The sequence below is a fragment of the Lepisosteus platostomus genome, chromosome 5 (genome assembly GCF_059453375.1).
Source record: "Lepisosteus platostomus isolate fLepPlt1 chromosome 5, fLepPlt1.hap1, whole genome shotgun sequence".
Taxonomy (NCBI): Eukaryota; Metazoa; Chordata; class Actinopteri; order Semionotiformes; family Lepisosteidae; genus Lepisosteus; species Lepisosteus platostomus.
The window spans coordinates 62,936,782-62,955,350 of NC_142615.1; the positions used below are offsets into that span (position 1 = coordinate 62,936,782).

General features: G+C 41.3%; 1 protein-coding gene across 1 annotated transcript; it reads right to left on the minus strand.

Moving 5' to 3' along the window:
• Positions 1-1,880: 1,880 nt before the first annotated feature.
• LOC148670951 (protein FAM78A-like) lies at positions 1,881-12,964 on the minus strand. Its single transcript, XM_088631756.1, has 2 exons — positions 12,135-12,964; positions 1,881-2,428 (listed from the first exon to the last, which is right to left on the minus strand). Exons 1-2 carry the CDS (start codon positions 12,437-12,439, stop codon positions 1,903-1,905), a joined length of 831 nt encoding a protein of 276 aa, XP_088487882.1. The 5' UTR covers positions 12,440-12,964; the 3' UTR covers positions 1,881-1,902.
• Between the last annotated feature and the right edge of the window lie 5,605 nt (positions 12,965-18,569).

The following is an 18,569-nucleotide window of genomic DNA, read 5'->3' on the forward strand; positions in this document are numbered from 1 at the left end:
GTCTTTTGGATTGACTTCCTGGTTTTTTTAACTTGATACTTTTTGACTACGGATTATGGCATCCTGGTTTTCGGCTTCTTGTTTTCTCATCTCCCGCATACGGTCCATCTTTTGTCTTTCGTTTAAACAAAGTGTAGCAATATCCACACTAATTATAGATGACCCAATTATATCAAACTTAAATTGCACCAAGAAGTGCTCGGGGAAAAAAAAAAGTTTGTTTGGAGATATTGGAGGTCTCTTTGGAAGTTCAAATTTGGCTCTAATTTCTTGGAAAATTGCAAATACAGAAGCATGTGCTAACTAGGCATATGCTCAGCAGGCATTGCAAGGTCTGGGTTTAGCAGATAATGGAGAAAATTATTTTTTGCATGCTGTAAAGCTTTAGTAGAAATAGTGAATACATTAGGTCAAGGTATAGTGAAAAATACAATTATTCATGTGAAAATTTTGCTAGAGATCTATTAAATGCAGTCAAAAGTGAATTATTGGATATCAGATTAGGAGTAGTCCTAAATACACTATTGGAAATGCTTAAAAAGTTAGGCTTACAATGGTTCACTGACAAAAATGAATTAACTTGACAGAATTACAACAAAACCCACTACATGAGGTGACACTATTACAGTTCCATTTTTCTTAGTGTTTCCACAAGTATCACATAAGCATAGATACAAGAAAGTAAGGGATTTTGAGAGTTTGCGTGATTCCATATAAAGATATATTCCATATTAGATTCCATATAAAGATCAAGTAATGACTCGTGGTAAGAGAAGATCTATAGTAAACAGAAAGCATGACACTGCTTACTACAACTGATTGCTGTACTGAAACTCACCGTTATATTATAAGCAGTTGTAATACTTTACAGCCTTTATATAACAATTCTAAATTTATTTCTAGAATTGCATCCCTGTTGGGAACCTCACAAGCAATACAAATGTCAGCCACGCAATGGTGTATCACAAGTAATAGGTTTATTCCATGCTGAAAAGAGAAGAAAGGAAGCAAATTTCAGCTGTGGAGCATTCTTCGGGTGTCACTGCTGTCAATGGTATATCATGTCTGACAAAGAAACCTATATATATGGGGATTTATTGTGACCAGAAAAGCACACTTCTGCATACAGTTAACAGATGCTTGTGCGAAGGACACAGTGTACAAACACCTGTTGTTGCAAAAAAAGAATCTGACACATACGCTGAACAAGCAGACTGTTGTGTTGCATATATGAAAGTCTGTAGCATGGATCAGCGGTTAGTCCTTAACATATTGATCATAAAATATGTGCTTCTCCAATACCATGTTAGGTACATAGAGGAGATGATTATAACGGTATAAAAGGGTGCTTTTGAACAATGGCAAGCAAATCAGATAGGATTACTCTGACAGTCTGATCTTGGGGAGGCCTCTTCATTATTAATAAACCTCTTTCAATCCTTCACTGAACTGCACTGTGCCTCTTTTCTCTACAACAGTACAGTTGGAGTTTCAGGTTCTTTTAGGTACAAAATTACTACATAGTATAAATACTCAGATCATAGTTTTTTTTTGAGCTTCTAATGTGACTACTCAATTAGGGGACTACCTTCTTTATTATTTTTTTCCTGTTTGAAAAAACAATTCTCCCACCCTTCCTATCCCAGGAAACAAGATGTGCAAATTTGTAGATACACACACACCTACTGTATATATTCTCATATAATGTTAAAAAAATGCCTTGCATAAAATAATACTAGCCATTTTTGCAACGATTTAATTTAAACTGGGCCGAGTATCACTGTGCTAAAGGTAGAATGGTTGCAGTTGTTAAGTCCAGGAGACGTTCATAGCTTTGCCACTTGGGGCATCTTGTTATATTTTTGGTCGGGGGGGGGGGGTTCCTTTCTTCAATATACTACCCTATAGTTTTGGTGGTATAACAACCACAGGCTTCCCGGTTTCTGGCCTCCACATCAGGACCTGCGCGTCGTTGGCATTGGGCTTCACCATGGCGTTGGGCGGAATGGGCTCGTTCCTGGCCAGGATCTGGGGCTGCTCCTGGGCGGTGGGCTCCAGCAGCTTGGCACGCTGGCCCAGGGGTTTGCCGGGGTCGATCTCGATCTGCAGCTGCATCCTCCACTTGATGGTCTTCAGGATGAAGTGCTCCCTGCTGGCCTGGTTGATGGCCACCAGCCAGGTGATGAAGCTCTGGTCCCTGCGGATATTGGTCAGCTGGGACTGGTTGCTGTTGCTCACGGGCACGCCCCAGGACACACTGGGGTTGAAATTGTCGTCCATGGTGACGTTGAACTCTGTGTCCTTCATGGTGGGGCTGGTGAAAATGTAGATCTCTTTCTTATTGCCATACCAGGGGTAGTTCACCCCATCAGAGTCACTTATTGCTTGAATTTTACCATCCCTTAAATCAGGGATCTCCCAGCTAGACCTAAAACAAAACACGCCAATTAATAGATCAGCACATCAACATGTAACACAGCAACAGTGCAAGTTTGACACTTTCCCCCTTTATAGTAACACACAAGTCTATGGTGGCTGGATTGATTAGCTACTATAGTGTTTCTAATTGGGTCATCATTACTTTGAGTTACTGAGATCATATTGTTGAAGATTCTGATCACTTATGGATCAAAAACTCACACAAACTGAACTGTAGGAAAAATAGTCAAAATGATTAGAGTAGTTGAAAACATTAATGGTGGCTTGTACCAATTGATGATGCTCATAACATATGGTACTTCCTGAATTTGCCTAAAATATCCAAGGCTTTTGCACAGCAAGAACTAAGGAAGAATTTTCCAGCAGGAAAATGTGTTCCCATCTAACAAGAAAATATATATATACAGTGGTGTGAAAAAGTGTTTGCCCCCTTCCTGATTTCTTATTTTTTTGCATGTTTGTCACACTGAAATGTTTCAGATCATCAAACAAATTGAAATATTAGACAAAGATAACACAAGTAAACACAAAATGCAGTTTTTAAATGAAGGTTTTTATTATTAAGGGAAAAAAAAAATCCAAACCTACATGGCCCTGTGTGCAAACGTGATTGCCCCTAAACCTAATAACTGGTTGGGCCACCCTTAACAGCAACAACTGCAATCAAGCGTTTGCGATAACTGGCAATGAGTCTTTTACAGCGCTGTGGAGGAATTTTGGCCCACTCATCTTTGCAGAATTATTGTAATTCAGCCACATTGGAGGGTTTTCGAGCCTTAACCGCTTTTTTAAGGTCATGCCACAACATCTCAATCGGATTCAGGTCAGGACTTTGACTAGGCCACTCCAAAGTCTTCATTTTGTTTTTCTTAAGCCATTCAGACGTGGATTTGCTGGTGTGTTTTGGATCATTGTCCTGCTGCAGAACCCAAGTGCGCTTCAGCTTGAGGTCATGAACAGATGGCCGGACATTCTCTTTCAGGATTTTTTGGTAGACAGCAGAATTCATGGTTCCATTTACCACAGCAAGTCTTCCAGGTCCTGAAGCAGCAAAACAGCCCCAGACCATCACACTACCACCACCATATTTTACTGTTGGTATGATGTTCCTTTTCTGAAATGCTGTGTTACTTTTACGCCAGATGTAATGGGACACACACCTTCCAAAATGTTCAACTTTTGTCTCGTCAGTCCACAGAGTATTTTCCCAAAAGTCTTGGGGATCATCAAGATGTTTTCTGGCAAAACTGAGACGAGCCTTTATGTTCTTTTTGCTCAGCAGTGGTTTTCGTCTTGGAACTCTGCCATGCAGGCCTTTTTTGTCCAGTCTCTTTCTTATGGTGGAGTCATGAACACTGACCTTAACTGAGGCAAGTGAAGCCTGCAGTTCTTTGGATGTTGTTGTGGGGTTTTTTGTGACCTCTTGGATGAGTCGTCGCTGCGCTCTTGGGGTAATTTTGGTCCGCCGGCCACTCCTGGGAAGGTTCACCACTGTTCCATGTTTTTGCCATTTGTGGATAATGGCTCTCACTGTGGTTCACTGGAGTCGCAAAGCTTTAGAAATGGCTTTATAACCTTTTCCAGACTGATAAATCTCAATTACCCTTTTTCTCATTTGTTCCTGAATTTGTTTGGATCGCAGCATGATGTCTAGCTTTTGATGATCTTTTGGTCTACTTCACTTTGTCAGGCAGGTCCTATTTAAGTGATTTCTTGATTGAGAACAGGTGTGGCAGTAATCAGGCCTGGGTGTGGCTAGAGAAATTGAACTCAGCTTTCCAAAGATGTGATAAACCACAGTTGATATATGTTTTAACGGGGGGGGGCAATCACTTTTTCACACAGGGCCATGTAGGTTTTGATTTTTTTTTCCCCTTAATAATAAAAACCTTCATTTAAAAACTGCATTTTGTGTTTACTTGCGTTATCTTTGTCTAATATTTCAATTTGTTTGATGATCTGAAACATTTCAGTGTGACAAACATGCAAAAAAATAAGAAATCAGGAAGGGGGCAAACACTTTTTCACACCACTGTATATACACCTGTTTGAACTGTATTGGCTTTAACTGACAGAAGTCATACTCATTCTTAATATCCCATGCATCTGTTTTTGTTAAAAATAAACATAGGATCGCACTGGTATCACACAAGTCCTGCATCCTCTTTGGATAACTCTGCAGTACCAGTGATTCAGATGTGGCAAGATTTGTTCAGATATGCCCATTAACTTTTTTGAAAAGTAAATCCATCATCTATCCACACATATTATAACTGCTTCATCCAATTCAGAATAGCAGGGGAGCCTATAAGCAAAATGCACAAGGCAGGATACACCTTAGATGGGACACCAGTCCCTCACACACACACACACACACACACACACGAGGGCCAATTTTCCCCAGAAGGCAACTAATCCACCAGTATGTCTTTGGACTTTGGGAAAAAACCCTCCCTATATTCATTAGAAGATACAACTCTATATACACCCTAAGAATTGAACTCAGAGATGGTGTAATGCTAACCACTGTGCCACTTAGAAGTTGTTGCACATTCTGTAATTCCCCCCCCCCAAAAAAAATAAAAATTGTCAATTATTTTCTTTTAAATCCCCCCCTCGTCCAATTTAGATTCTCCATAGTTTAACAGGCCTGCATTTACAGCAGCTCCTAAAACCAGCACAGGAAAGATATAACCCAGCAACCTTGCAGGAACCTGTGCTTGTCAGAGTTATCTGCTATTTTTCACTTCACAGGCCCCACAGATACCAATGGAGTCACCACTGCCTGGGGGACTGACACGGCTCTCACAGCTGCTGACAGATTTAAATCTGATGATCCAATGGATGTTTTTGATATGCAGGAGACTGAAGGAAATGACCAGCATCATCAGGAAAGCAAGATCATCCTCAGTACCTGGGTCAAGTGTGCAAATACTGTCTAAAAGTAACAAGAGTGCTATGGAGGCTTTTAAGGGTTGTATTGAAAAGAGGCAGATTGGCATGTAGTGGAGGTATGTTTCATACCAAAGCGGGAGAATGCCTAGGGCATAGGACAGTTTAGAACTATATCTTTGCTGAATGTGGAAGGAAAGATCTTTCTGGCAATTGTGGCAAGATGACTTACTGACTACATGCTGCTTAACAAGTACATGGATATATTAGTGCAGAAAGGAGGCAAAAAAAGGAATAGGGAACTAACAGTACTATGGCTGGACCTAGCCAATGGATATGGCTCATTACGACATAAATTAGTGCATCTGACAAGTAAGATGTAAAATGGCGAGTAAGATGGCGCTGACAGTGAAGGCTGGCGTCCTGCAAGTGTCCTGCGAGCATCCATTCGTCCTTGTTTATTTAGTTTTGTTGTTTTTTGTACTGCTAACTGCACGTACTGTTTGCTCGGTGATTAGATATGACCAACAAACACTTATGGACATAAGATCGAATACTGACAAAGTTAAATCTACACCAATAATTACTGCCGACTATGGACTGTGGTGTCTCACCTGTACTGGGAAGAAGACGGCGTCGTAGGAAGAGGGGTAAACGGGCAGGCGTTCTGGTAATACTGAGGCAGCGGAGCAATCGTGCCCAGCTCCCGAGTATACTTCTTGCTAATGTTCAGTCACAATAAGCTGGATGAACTGAAAGCAAGGCTTTCTTTCCAATGGGACATCAAGAACTGCAACGTGCTGGCTCTTACTGAAACTTGGCCTGACCCATCTGTTCCAGACTCTGCTATCCTTACGACTGACTGGCAGATCTTCCACAGAACTGCCAGAAATATCAATCTGTATGCAGACTATGTTACTGGCTGCATCAACAAATGCATTGAAGACATGGTTCCCAGGATTATTGTTCACACATACCCAAATCAAAAACCATGGGTAAATGGAAAGATACATGCCAAACTTAAAGCTAGGACAGCCACTTTCAAATCTAGCAAATTGGATAAATACAAAAAAAATCCAGATACGACCTCAAGAAAGCCATCAAAAGAGCTAAATACAACTATAGAGTTTATAAAAAGTTTATAAAAAGACCAATCCACACAAGGCTCCTGGCAATGGCCATGTTCTGAAGTCATGTGCAGACAAGTTGGCAGATGTCTTCTCAGACATACTCAATCTTTCTCTAGCTCAGTACATAGTTCCTTCTTGCTTTAAGAAAGGCACCATTGTCCCCGTTCCTAAGAAACAGAGTCAGGTGTCTAAATGACTACTGCCCCGTTGCACTTACATCAATTATCAAGTGCTTCGAGTGGTTGGTCAAAGCATTCATCACCTCCTCACTGCCTGATACACTTGACCCATTAGTATTTGCGTATCGCCAGAACAGGTCAACAGAGGATGCTATAGCCACTGCCCTCCATACTGCCCTCTCACAAGGGGATAAGAAAGGAACATATGTGAGAATGCTGTTTGTTGATTACAGCTCAGCATTCAATACCATAGTGCCCTCAAAGCTCGTCATCAAGGTCCAGGACCTGGGACTGAACATCTCCCTCTGTTACTGGATCCTGGACTTCTTGATGTCCGCAGGTGGTGAGGGTGGGCACCAACATACAGTGGTGCTAGAAAGTTTGTGAACCCTTTAGAATTTTCTGAATTTCTGCATAATTCTGACCTAAAATGTGATGAGATCTTCATCTAAGTCATAGAAATATACAAAGAGAACCCAATAAAACAAATAACACACAAAAGGATATACTTTTTCATTCATTTATTGATCAAAATGATCCAACATGAAATGTCTGTCAGAAAAAGTATGTGAACTTATGCTTTACATAAATTTACAAATGTATGTAGAAATTCAGAAAATTCTAAAGGGTTCACAAACTTTCTATGCTCTACCCAGACTCTAAAAACTGGAGCCCCCCCATGGCTGTGTGCTTAGCCCTCTCCTCTACTCCTTATTTACTCATGATTGTGTCGTCAGGCGTAACTCAACTCCATCATCAAGTTTACGGATGATACAACAGCCATCGGCCTGATCACAGATGGTGAAGGGTCTGCGTACAGGTAGGAGGTTGAAACCCTGGCAGCATGGTGCCAGGAGAACAACCTCTCTCTGAACATCAGTAAGACTAAGGAAATTATTGTGGATTATAGGAACCAATAGGGAGATCACATACCTATTTATATCAATGGGACTGCAGTGGAGAGGGTCAGCAGTTTTAAGTTCCTGGGAGTTAACATCTCAGAGGACTTTACCTGGACCCACCACACCAACATCGTGGTCAAAACAGCACGGCAGCGCCTGTTCTTTGTCCGAAGGCTAAAGATGTTCAGAATGCCATCACATATCCAGGCCAGCTTCTGCAGGTGCACTATTGAGAGTATCCTGATTGGCTGCATCACTGCCTGGTATGGAAACTGCTCCACCTGAAATCGCACTGCACCAAGTACCACAGAGGGTGGTGAAGTCAGCGCAGCTCATTACCGGCTGTAAGGTACCAGACATCCATGATATCTTCTCAGCTAGATGTCTTAAGAAGTCCAGATCCATTCTCAAGACCCCAGTCATCCTAGTATCGAAGCATTCAAGACTGCTAAATAGCCAACCTGCAGCTTCAGCAAATCACTGTAATGGCTGCATGGACATACTGTACAGTTTTCATTGTATTTCTTTGTATTTGGTGTACTGCACTACTTGGACATAATGTATTGCATACACCCTGGACACATAACAGCTCTATTTATATTGAGTTTTGTTGGAGTTCATCTTATTCATATTCTATGTTACTTAATTTAGTCATTTTTATGACCCCCCCCTCGTAGAAAAGGAATTGCATTGCCGGCATGTACTGCTGCACACTGTATTGTTGTGCATTTGAGAAACGTTGATTGAGATACTGGATGTTTACAGACAAGTCACAGGGTCACTGCTGAGCACTGAGCTGAAAATACACTGATTTGAAATTCAACAAACAAACAAACAAACCACAGACAACTGGACAAGTGTCTTTGTCCTGGTCAGTCAGATAAGTGGCTCACCCACACTGAAACTAACACTGTCCATGCTCTTGGACAAACCGTCCTATCTTTACTGGCATCAAATCACTGCAGGACTGGGTAAGTGCTGTTTTGACAATAATTTGTTCCCTGGACTTGGACATTGAATACAAGAAGCTCCTTATACAGTATACCAAGATGAGAGTGTCAGCAAATCCTATAAATGCAACGTGTAGTGTGCACAGTGTCACTAGTAGTAGTGACATTGCATATGACTATTTAGAGAAGGTTAAGCTGCAACCTGGTAATAAAAAGATTACTGTACGGCAGAACACATTTGTGTACATCTTTACAGTAAGCACTGATTGAATATGTACTGTAGCAGCATTTCCTTTTTTATTACAGGTACATAAAAACAAAAGATTAAATATGTGTCTCTTTGTATTTGCGTCTTCTTCTTTCTCATTTCTCTCAATCCCTTCCCTGTCACCCTTCATTTCAGAGACACAAAAGGGTTTCTCCAGAGGGAAATTTGAGTCCAGGCTACTGGTGCTGAATCTATTAAGAACCGTGTTAACAAGTACTCTGCTGGGAAATGTGAAATTTCTGAGAATATTCACATCTTGACTTGTGCCACTGTTTCAGGCGTTTTAATATAGACCTTGTCACTTTCTCCACAGCAATTCTCTAACCTTCATTTGGTACTAATCCAGAAACCATTGCTGAGCTCATTAGAGCAGTTTGCAAACATCTCAATATAGCTGACCATGGCGTAGGACGAATGCAATTAGTTTTGATTAAGAAACTAAACATCAAATGATACATTAATTTTTCCCCCCCTAAATAATACCAGTTTTGAACATGTTTTGATAGGTCCACTTCACAGTCATTAGAGTTCAGTTATTTTACCTTCAAATACAACCAGAACATGTTCCAGCCATGTAGCTACAGTAGTTCCTGGCTAAAGATCATGATTGAAATAAAGGCAAACATTCACAGGCAACTATGAATGGTGAAAGCAGAGCACCATTTCATAACAGCAGTTCTGAAAATAACAGCACACGTAGGATTAATATACTACCTGTTAGTGATCCCTTAGACAGTTCACTGAGGATATAAAATACCTGATAATCTCATACTCTTCAGCAAAGCAAGAGGTACTGGAAGTTACTGAGGAAAGCTTTCAAAAATAAAAACAGATACAAATAAATCCAGCCATTTTATTTCTTAAGATGTGTAAAAATATATTAGAATACAACTCTATACTTCTATTATATAAACTGTATGTATAAATATTGCATAGTATGAACATGCTAAATGCTATTTAACCTCACTTTTATTTAAGATGATCATACTGATAGTTACACTAAATCTAAAAGTGAAACCAAAAAGTTTGCTGTCTTGACACATGAAACTTTTTAATTTAGGACTCAGCAAAAGAAATGTGCACCACTTGTGAATTAGCCGATAACACAAGAACACTGCAATAACTCAAGTAGCACTGCCAGCTTGGGGTTCTAGGGGCGCTGTGCTGTGCCATGCTGGAAGTTTGGAAGAAGGTTATACAAACAGTGAAGCTGGGCTCTTCCATACTGAGCCATGTTAACATTAACCTCACAGTTAAGACTAAATACAGGGCTGCAAATACTATCCACTAGACGTAGAATTCAGGGAAGTGGGGGACACAGTGCAGAGAGTGCAAGGCAGGACACGCCCCGGACAGGACGCCAATCCATCACATCACAGACAGACACAAACACACACACCAGGGCCAATTTCCCAGAGGCCAATTTATCAACCAGCATGACTTTGGACTGTGGGAGTAAACCCATGTGAACATGGGGAGAACATACAAACTCCACGCAGACAGCACCCCAGGAACTCCACCATGCTGCCCTGGATTTGATCATTCTGCTTTATTTCTGTGTACAATTTATATTACAATTGTAAAGTAAACATTCTAAATGTGGTGCCTGGTTACTTTTCCCTTGCTACTTAACAGAACCTTCATGTACATTATACTCTTTTTCTCCCACACAGCCACCAATTAATGATCTACCTCAAAGGAGGAAAGCAGTTCTTGGATGACCAAATACGTGTAATTTTTTGTACATAGGCCTTGTTTGAAAATTTCTGCCTGCACAGGCAAATTACAAGAAGGAAAAAAGAATAATGTCTTTTGCTGTATTTCTTATAAGTTGAATAATAATAATAAATATAATAATTGCTTACACTTATATAACGCTTTTCTGGACACTCCACTCAAAGCGCTTTACAGGTAATGGGGACTCCCCTCTGCAACCACCAATGTACCGCATCCACCTGGGTGATGCGACGGCAGCCATAGTGCGCCAGAACGCTCACCACACATCAGCAATCAGTGAGGAGGAGAGCACAGTAATGAAGCCAATTCATGGATGGGGATTATTAGGAGGCCATGATTGGTAAGGGCAAATGGGAAATTTGACCAGGACACCGGGGTTACACCCCTACTCTTTTCAAGAAGCACCCTGGGATTTTTAATGACCACAGAGAGTCAGGACCTCGGTTTTACATCTCATCCGAAGGACGGCACCTGTTTACAGTACAGTGTCCCTGTCACTATACTGAGGCATTAGGACCCACATGGAGTTTCAAAAGTGGGTAAGAGGGGTTTGAAGTAAGGTAAAGCATAACTGCCTGTTTAATTCACCCCTTACTGTCTACATTCAATCAATATAAGGCACAGACTAATGTTAAGGAACAAGTAATACATTTATTACGTGCTAATAAGAATAATGGAAAAGACGGAAAACACAACGTTTCGGCTGTGAATCTCCTGTCCCAGCCTGAGGAACAGTGAGCCTGTCTCTCAATAATAATAATCCAGTGTGTGATCTCCTGTCCCAGCCTGAGGAACAGACAGTGAGCCTGTTTCTCAATAATAATAATCCAGTGTGTGATCTCCTGTCCCAGCCTGAGGAACAGACAGTGAGCCTGTCTCTCAATAATAATAATAATAATAATAATAATAATAATAATAATAATAATAATAATAATAATAATAATCCAGTGTGTGACCTCCTGTCCCAGCCTGATGAACAGACAGTGAGCCTGTCTCTCAGTAATAATAATACAGTGTGTGATCTCCTGTCACAGCCTGAGGAACAGACAGTGAGCCTTTCTCTCAATAATAATAATACAATGTGTGATCTCCTGTCACAGCCTGAGGAACAGTGAGCAGTCGTAATAGTTACAGCTTTCCTTATTTAGCTCAGCAGCTTTTATTTCGCCCGCGGCAAGAAGTGCAAGCAACTTGTGAAAACAGATTGGGTTTGCTGTGTTCAACCGGTTTGGTTTCTTCGTTTTGTAAAGCCGAAACGTTGCGTTTAATTTCTTTTTTCAGCATGGAATAAAAGTATTACTTGTCCCTTTGCACCATATGCATGCTGACGCAGCTACCCACCTGAACTATAGAATAATGTTATCAGACTTGCGTCTGTTCACCAATTTATACAGGGTGTAGGAAGTCAAAAGATTCTGAAACGTTTTTGTAGATACTGTATATTGTAGCAGGTTGTGCTGAGCATTTTCAGTTTTGTGTTTTTATGCGGTAAAGCATTTCTTAGAGGTTACACAGAAACTTGTTTTTATAGGGCTATACATATTTCTTACTGAAGTCTAGTAGATAGCCCCAATAAGCCATTGTATATACAGTATATATAATGTGAACATCAGTTCGCTTGCTAACGCGGTACTTACGTTCCTTCATCCCCGTATTCATTGTAAAACTGCATGTGGTTGCACGCTTGAATCCAGCCCACGGTCCAGGTCTCCTTAGCAGCGATGGGCGGCACCAGTACCCGGGCCGAAGCTCGGAAATACGGGGTTGTGTACCGCAGAGCAGAGAAGGATTCGTAGATGCTGGTGGGATTTGAGTCTATGATAGAATTCACTTCAAGAACGGCAATGCTTTCACGGAAACGTTTGGGAAAACTCTGGCTAGAGCCTATTGCATTGAATATCACTAGAACTCCCAAGAACGGCAACAGACGCATGAAAAACATAGTCACTGATTTTGTCTCCACTCAAGGAAATATATATATATTTTTAAAGAAGGTGTTACGGTCAGTCTTCCTAAACCGAAGGATGGATCCTATGTGGGTTCAGTAGACAGAACAATAACCAGGAACGTCCTCGGTAGTGATTTCGCAATCCGAGAGATTTGCTCAAAAACGGGAAAAAACAGACAAGTTCGAATGTTACACAAAGCCGCAATCCGAGAAACGAAATAAAAATACTAAAAGGGGTCCGAAAACAAGAAGACACTCTAAATGAACAGCCAACAGTAAGGGAAGATCAAAAGTCAAACGCAATACTAAGCGAGGAGGATGAGCGGCGCTTAAATGCATTGAGAGGAGCGGGTGTGTCAGCAAGAGAGCAAAGCGGTAGGTTAGGTGGTTATCGATGTCTCTGCCTACGTTTTGATCGGGACGTCTGGGTCTTAACCGAAGGTCTTCACGGCACATAGCCTAGCGTTATCGCGATGGTTAGATATCCTGTTGCAGTTTCAAATTTTTTACTAGTCTTGAAAAATATCCACTCCCGGCACATGTTCTGTATAAGAAACTTACTGCACGTTTTATGCCAAATCAGTATTTCTATACTGGAAAGCTAAGGAGGTCCAGCATTTGTAATAATAATAATAATAATAATAATAATAATAATAATAATAATAATAATAATATTCTAGTTATCAATAGCAGTTTTTTATAAATATACAAACAGCTTACTTTAGTTCAAGTTCGCGATCAACAGTTACACCAAGAGCTGCAGCCACGCTTTCCTTTAAACTACCGGCGGTTTAAAATAAACTAGCCATTTAAAACAAAGTAGTGATTGACAGAACTAGACTGATTTACATGCTCTGATGCATAAAATAATATCGACATCTGCAACAGCAATGCCTGATAAACGATCTTTCCGTCGAGCGCTTGAAGTTCCTACCTCCAGTTTTAGTACCCTTATATATACAGTCGTTTTTTTTTCTTACTTTTGTTATAGTTTCCTTAAAAGACGGAGGACAGGATGTGAGAGCGATTTAAGCTACGTTTGCATGTTTCTAGTTGTGAAAGAGAGCGGAATTAATATTTAGATTTCTTCATAATGTCACATTAAGACTCATCTCATGCCTCCTCAATCTAATGGTTCCTTCCTGCATCGTTTACATTCAAATTTCATAACAGGAAAAAATATATATATTTTCCCTGCTCTCCCTGTTTAGAAAACCTTAATTCGCAGGCGCTTATAAATAAAAGATACTGTAATAAATATGCCCCTGCGCATAACACGGATGTTGGCTGCCCGGGCTGAGGAAGACGGCAAGACCCCTGTTGAGTGATGGTTTGCGCCCATGTGGTAGAGAGAGGAACTGGGAGTGGCGGGGGCACAAGCCCGAGAACCCAAATTCGTTACATTGGTGTTAGGGTGGGATGGATGGACAGAGACCTACAGCACCTGTTGGACTCAGAGATGCGCCAGTTCCCCCAGCAGGTGTCCCACCCTTAAGTGCCAAGAGCTAGAATGGCTCCACCGGTGCAGCCACTGTTAGAAATTAAATCTAGGTGGACTGAGTGAGCACATTTGGTTCCTGTTATGACCCGAGGAAGACCTAAATAATCTAGACCAGGCTCCTCTTATTCTTCTGCTTGCTGTAATAAAACCAGAATCTCCATCACTCCCACTCCCTGCTCTCTAAACTGATTTCAACATAAAATCTATCCAAAACCATCTCTGCAAATTCTCCCAGTGGTTGGTCATAAGAACAAAAGAAGAGTTAGAGACCCATCTAGCCCATTTGGTAGTAATTAATGCATCAGATGATCTCATCCAGCTGTGTCTTGAAAGGAAGCAGGGTATCAGTTTTAACAACATGGCTGGGTAGCTTGTTCCACCTTTCCATCACCCTATGAGTAAAGTAGTGCCTCCAGTTTTTAGTTTTAAATCCATGTAGTTTCCACTGTTCATACTAAAGAAATCCACTGGGTTTCAGTGGATCAGTGTCTCCACTGGTGATCAATGTCCTTTGAGAATATGGAATAAAAGTATCAGTGTAAGGATCCTATGCAGACGCAGATGCATAGGATCTGTATATGATATGTACAGTTGGCTTGTGCCCAACAGAGAGGGGACTATTTCCCGTATCATTTTCAGTATCAGTTTCAGTGGGTGGCCTGGGAGAACGGCTGGTCCCAGGGGGAGATGGCAGGCCACCTTGCCATGGCCCGGGAGGGGAAGGCCTGACAGGCTTTGCTGACCAGCAATACAGCTACATGGTCAATGCTGTGTTTGAGGAGACCGGTGGGCACGTCCAGAAGGGTGCTCCCTGCTGGGCAACAGGGGCCACATCAGAGGAATCGGGTGGGGAGGAGGAGATGGCCACCGGTGTTACACCAGTAGAGCAGCGAAGACAGGTCACCTACTTACCACTGTGGACATCGCCCAGGAGGTGTTGGGCGCCAGAGCCAGAAGCTGTCGGGAAACAGGAGAAGAGCAACCTAAAGGGGGCAGGAAAACCCGGAGGAGTGCTAGACCCCGCCTGCCATTGTGGGGTTCCTTTCCTGCCTCACTGAGGGCTGGGCATCAAGACAGCTGGACCCTCAGGATGGGAGACTATCAGCCTGCGCCTGAGGACAGTGATGGGACAGTGCACAGAGGTCCTCGGCAAGGGGGTGCTGACTGACTGTGAATGTAAAGTTTGGGGCAGCCCCCTTTATCTCCTCCAAATTCATGATGACTGAATCCTGGGGGACTGGTTGGAAGGAAGGTGGCTGCCTAGACTTGGGCTGGTGGGAGTTGGTGGGGCGGGGAACAGATCCGTCTCGAACATGATTATGTTAACTCTTGTAAAACTACTTCTACTACAGACCCAAAACCGATGCAAAACTAAGATCACCAGCAATTTTTTAAAAAAGATTCTCTGAATGAAACAGGAATTAACAGAAACTCTGTTCCGGTGTTTAATAAAGCTAAACAGTAAGCAGGTGTTTAAGGACAGCCCCAGAACTACTGAACACTTGCTTGAGGAGCTTTTCTCTGGTTAGACTGAGCACAGGCAGACATAGAAGTGTAAATATTGTGTCTCTGTACTTAGTGTGTATGTTCAAATTTACTCTTCTGTTTCAGATATTTGGACGGTCGCTTGACAGCTCTTGAACCCATCAGTATTTATTACCTTGATTAATGGAAATGCAGGTTTCCCCCCAAAAAACTATCATCCTTTTATCTGACTTCAGTTTTGAAACTGGATCATTCCTCTCTTAACATGGTATAAAGTTCAGGAATGAACTCACGTTTTCTACGTTATTTAGCATGTTGATATCAGCACAAAATATAAAACTCTTCCCCTTGACTCATGAATTACTTTCTTTATTGAAGGTTGTTCCTTTCCACCTGTCCTAGAGAACCGAATCCTGTGTGCTCAAGTGCTCTGAGCAAAATCGTTCATGTCAAGGATCGCCTCAAGAAAGAGAAAGAGGAAAATCAACCCTGATATTTTTAGCACTGTCTCTGTGTGTTTCTTTTCTTACTACTTCATGTCCTTCTCCTGCCTCTTCAGTGTTCAGACAAGAATGTTGCTCAGCACCCATTTTCAACACATGAGGATATATGTCAAAACCTGATTTTCAGTTCTTTAAAGCATGTGTGCAGGCACTGTTCATTCATTATACATAAACGTAAAAAAAATGACTCTGACGTTTGGTGACATTTGAGTTTTAGATGAATACAAGAGAAAAGAACTCCAGGTAACTTTGATAGAGAACAATGCTGTGTTTGTGTTCTAACCTGTCATAGTGATGCTACTACTTTGTTTGTACTAGTTTTCATAGTCTGAGAGGGGGTAATAAAGAAGCAATCAGCCCTGGCTCATCTCTTCTTGTTACTGTTTTCTGGGCCAACGTGGCTGTCACAGTCCATGACCTTAGTCATTAAGAGAATGAGCTTGACTTCTTCACAACAAGCACTGTGTAGAAAAACAGAAAGTATGGGAATAGTAGTTTTGCTCTCACCACCCAAGAACCTCGTGTTACAATGAAGTTTCAACTTCAGAATGCCCCCAAGCTCAGATACAGCTACCCTTTCACTTTCAAAATGAGGCTGTATGTATTTATTGATATCATGGCTCTGTGGAGATAAGATAAGAGTTTTTTTAAGCAGGTCATCAAACTAAGCATATCATATCTTCAATGAGAGGCACTCTGAAAATGAACCTAACGAAATCTGCAACAATAGAAATATATTTGAACTTCCTGGGATCGTGGTCTTATTAACTACAACTGGCAAAGCAAAATATCTGTTGAGGGGCCTGTTCACACAAGCTCAGGCAGTCAGAGACTTGATGACAGATCTGGAATAGAAGGATGGCTGTGATGCCAGATTCTAGGTTATAGATCGTTGACTGAACTTTTGAAGTCACTTTTTTTAAAATTAAAATGTATGTGGCCTATTAGAGCTTCAGTACTGTCAAAGCCAAAGATAAAATCAACGTTCTGCTGTCAAACACTACAAGCTTCCTATCTATTACAACTGCACTTATAAGAAATGCCTGTGAAACTAACTGCCTATAAAGAGGCTTAAGAAATTCAGCACTCCAGTCCTTCTATGGTATTTCCTCTTGGAGCAAGTAGAGTGATAATAACCAATGTCCAGGAGTGTTCACTCAGGGTATGGATTGTTACAGTGCTGATATGAATCTGCTGGCTGTTGACCTCATGATCTGCACCAGGTAGCTTATTCCCAAGGAGCAAGGCTCAAGCTACGCTCAAGAGCCCATGGAATTTGCATGTTAGATGGTACTGTAAGATCCCCCCTTCTTGTCTGTTCCAGTCTAAACTCTGTTCCGGTGTTTAGTAAAGCTAAACAGTAAGCAGGTATTTAAGGAAATCCCTAGAACTACTGAACGCTTGCTTGAGGAGCTTTTCTCTGGTGACACTGAGCACAGGCAGACATAGAAGTGTAAATATTGTTGCTCTGTACTTAGTGTTGATGTTCAAATTTACACTTCTGTTTCAGATATCTGGACGGTTGCTTGACAGCTCTTGAACCCATCAGTATTTATTACCTTGATTAATGGAAATGCAGGTTTCCCCCAAAAAGCTATCATCCTTCTTTTATCTGATTTCAGTTTTGAAACTGGATCATTCCTCTCTTAACATGGTATAAAGTTCAGGAATGAACTCACGTTTTCTACGTTATTTAGCATGTTGATATCAGCACAAAATATAAAACTCTTCCCCTTGACTCATGAATTACTTTCTTTATTGAAGGTTGTTCCTTTCCACTTGTCCTAGAGAACCTACTCCTGTGAGCTCAAGTGCTCTGAGCAAAATTGTTCGTGTCAAGGATCGCCTCAAGAAAGAGAAAGAGGAAAATCAACTCTGATATTTTTAGCACTGACTGTGTGTGTTTCTTTTCTTACTACTTCATGTCCTTCTCCTGCCTCTTCAGTGTTCAGACAAAAAAAGGATGCTCAACACCCATTTTCAACATATGATGATATACAGTGCCTTGCGAAAGTATTCGGCCCCCATGAACTTTTCAACCTTTTGCCACATTTCAGGCTTCAAACATAAAGATATAAATTTTTTATTTTATGTGAAGAATCACCAACAAGTGGGACACAATTGTGAAGTGGAACGAAATCTATTGGATTTTTGAAACTTTTTTAACTAATAAAAAAATGAAAAGTGGGGCGTGCAAAATTATTCGGCCCCCTTGCGTTAATACTTTGTAGAGCCACCTTTTGCTGCGATTACAGCTGCAAGTCGCTTGGGGTATGTCTCTATCAGTTTTGCACATCGAGAGACTGAAATTCTTGCCCATTCTTCCTTGCAAAACAGCTCGAGCTCAGTGAGGTTGGATGGAGAGCGTTTGTGAACAGCAGTTTTCAGCTCTTTCCACAGATTCTCGATTGGATTCAGGTCTGGACTTTGACTTGGCCATTCAAACACCTGGATACGTTTATTTGTGAACCATTCCTTTGTAGATTTTGCTGTATGTTTGGGATCATTGTCTTGTTGGAAGATAAATCTCCGTCCCAGTTTCAGGTCTTTTGCAGTCTCCAACAGGTTTTCATCCAGAATGGTCCTGTATTTGTCTGCATCCATCTTCCCCTCAATTTTAACCATCTTCCCTGTC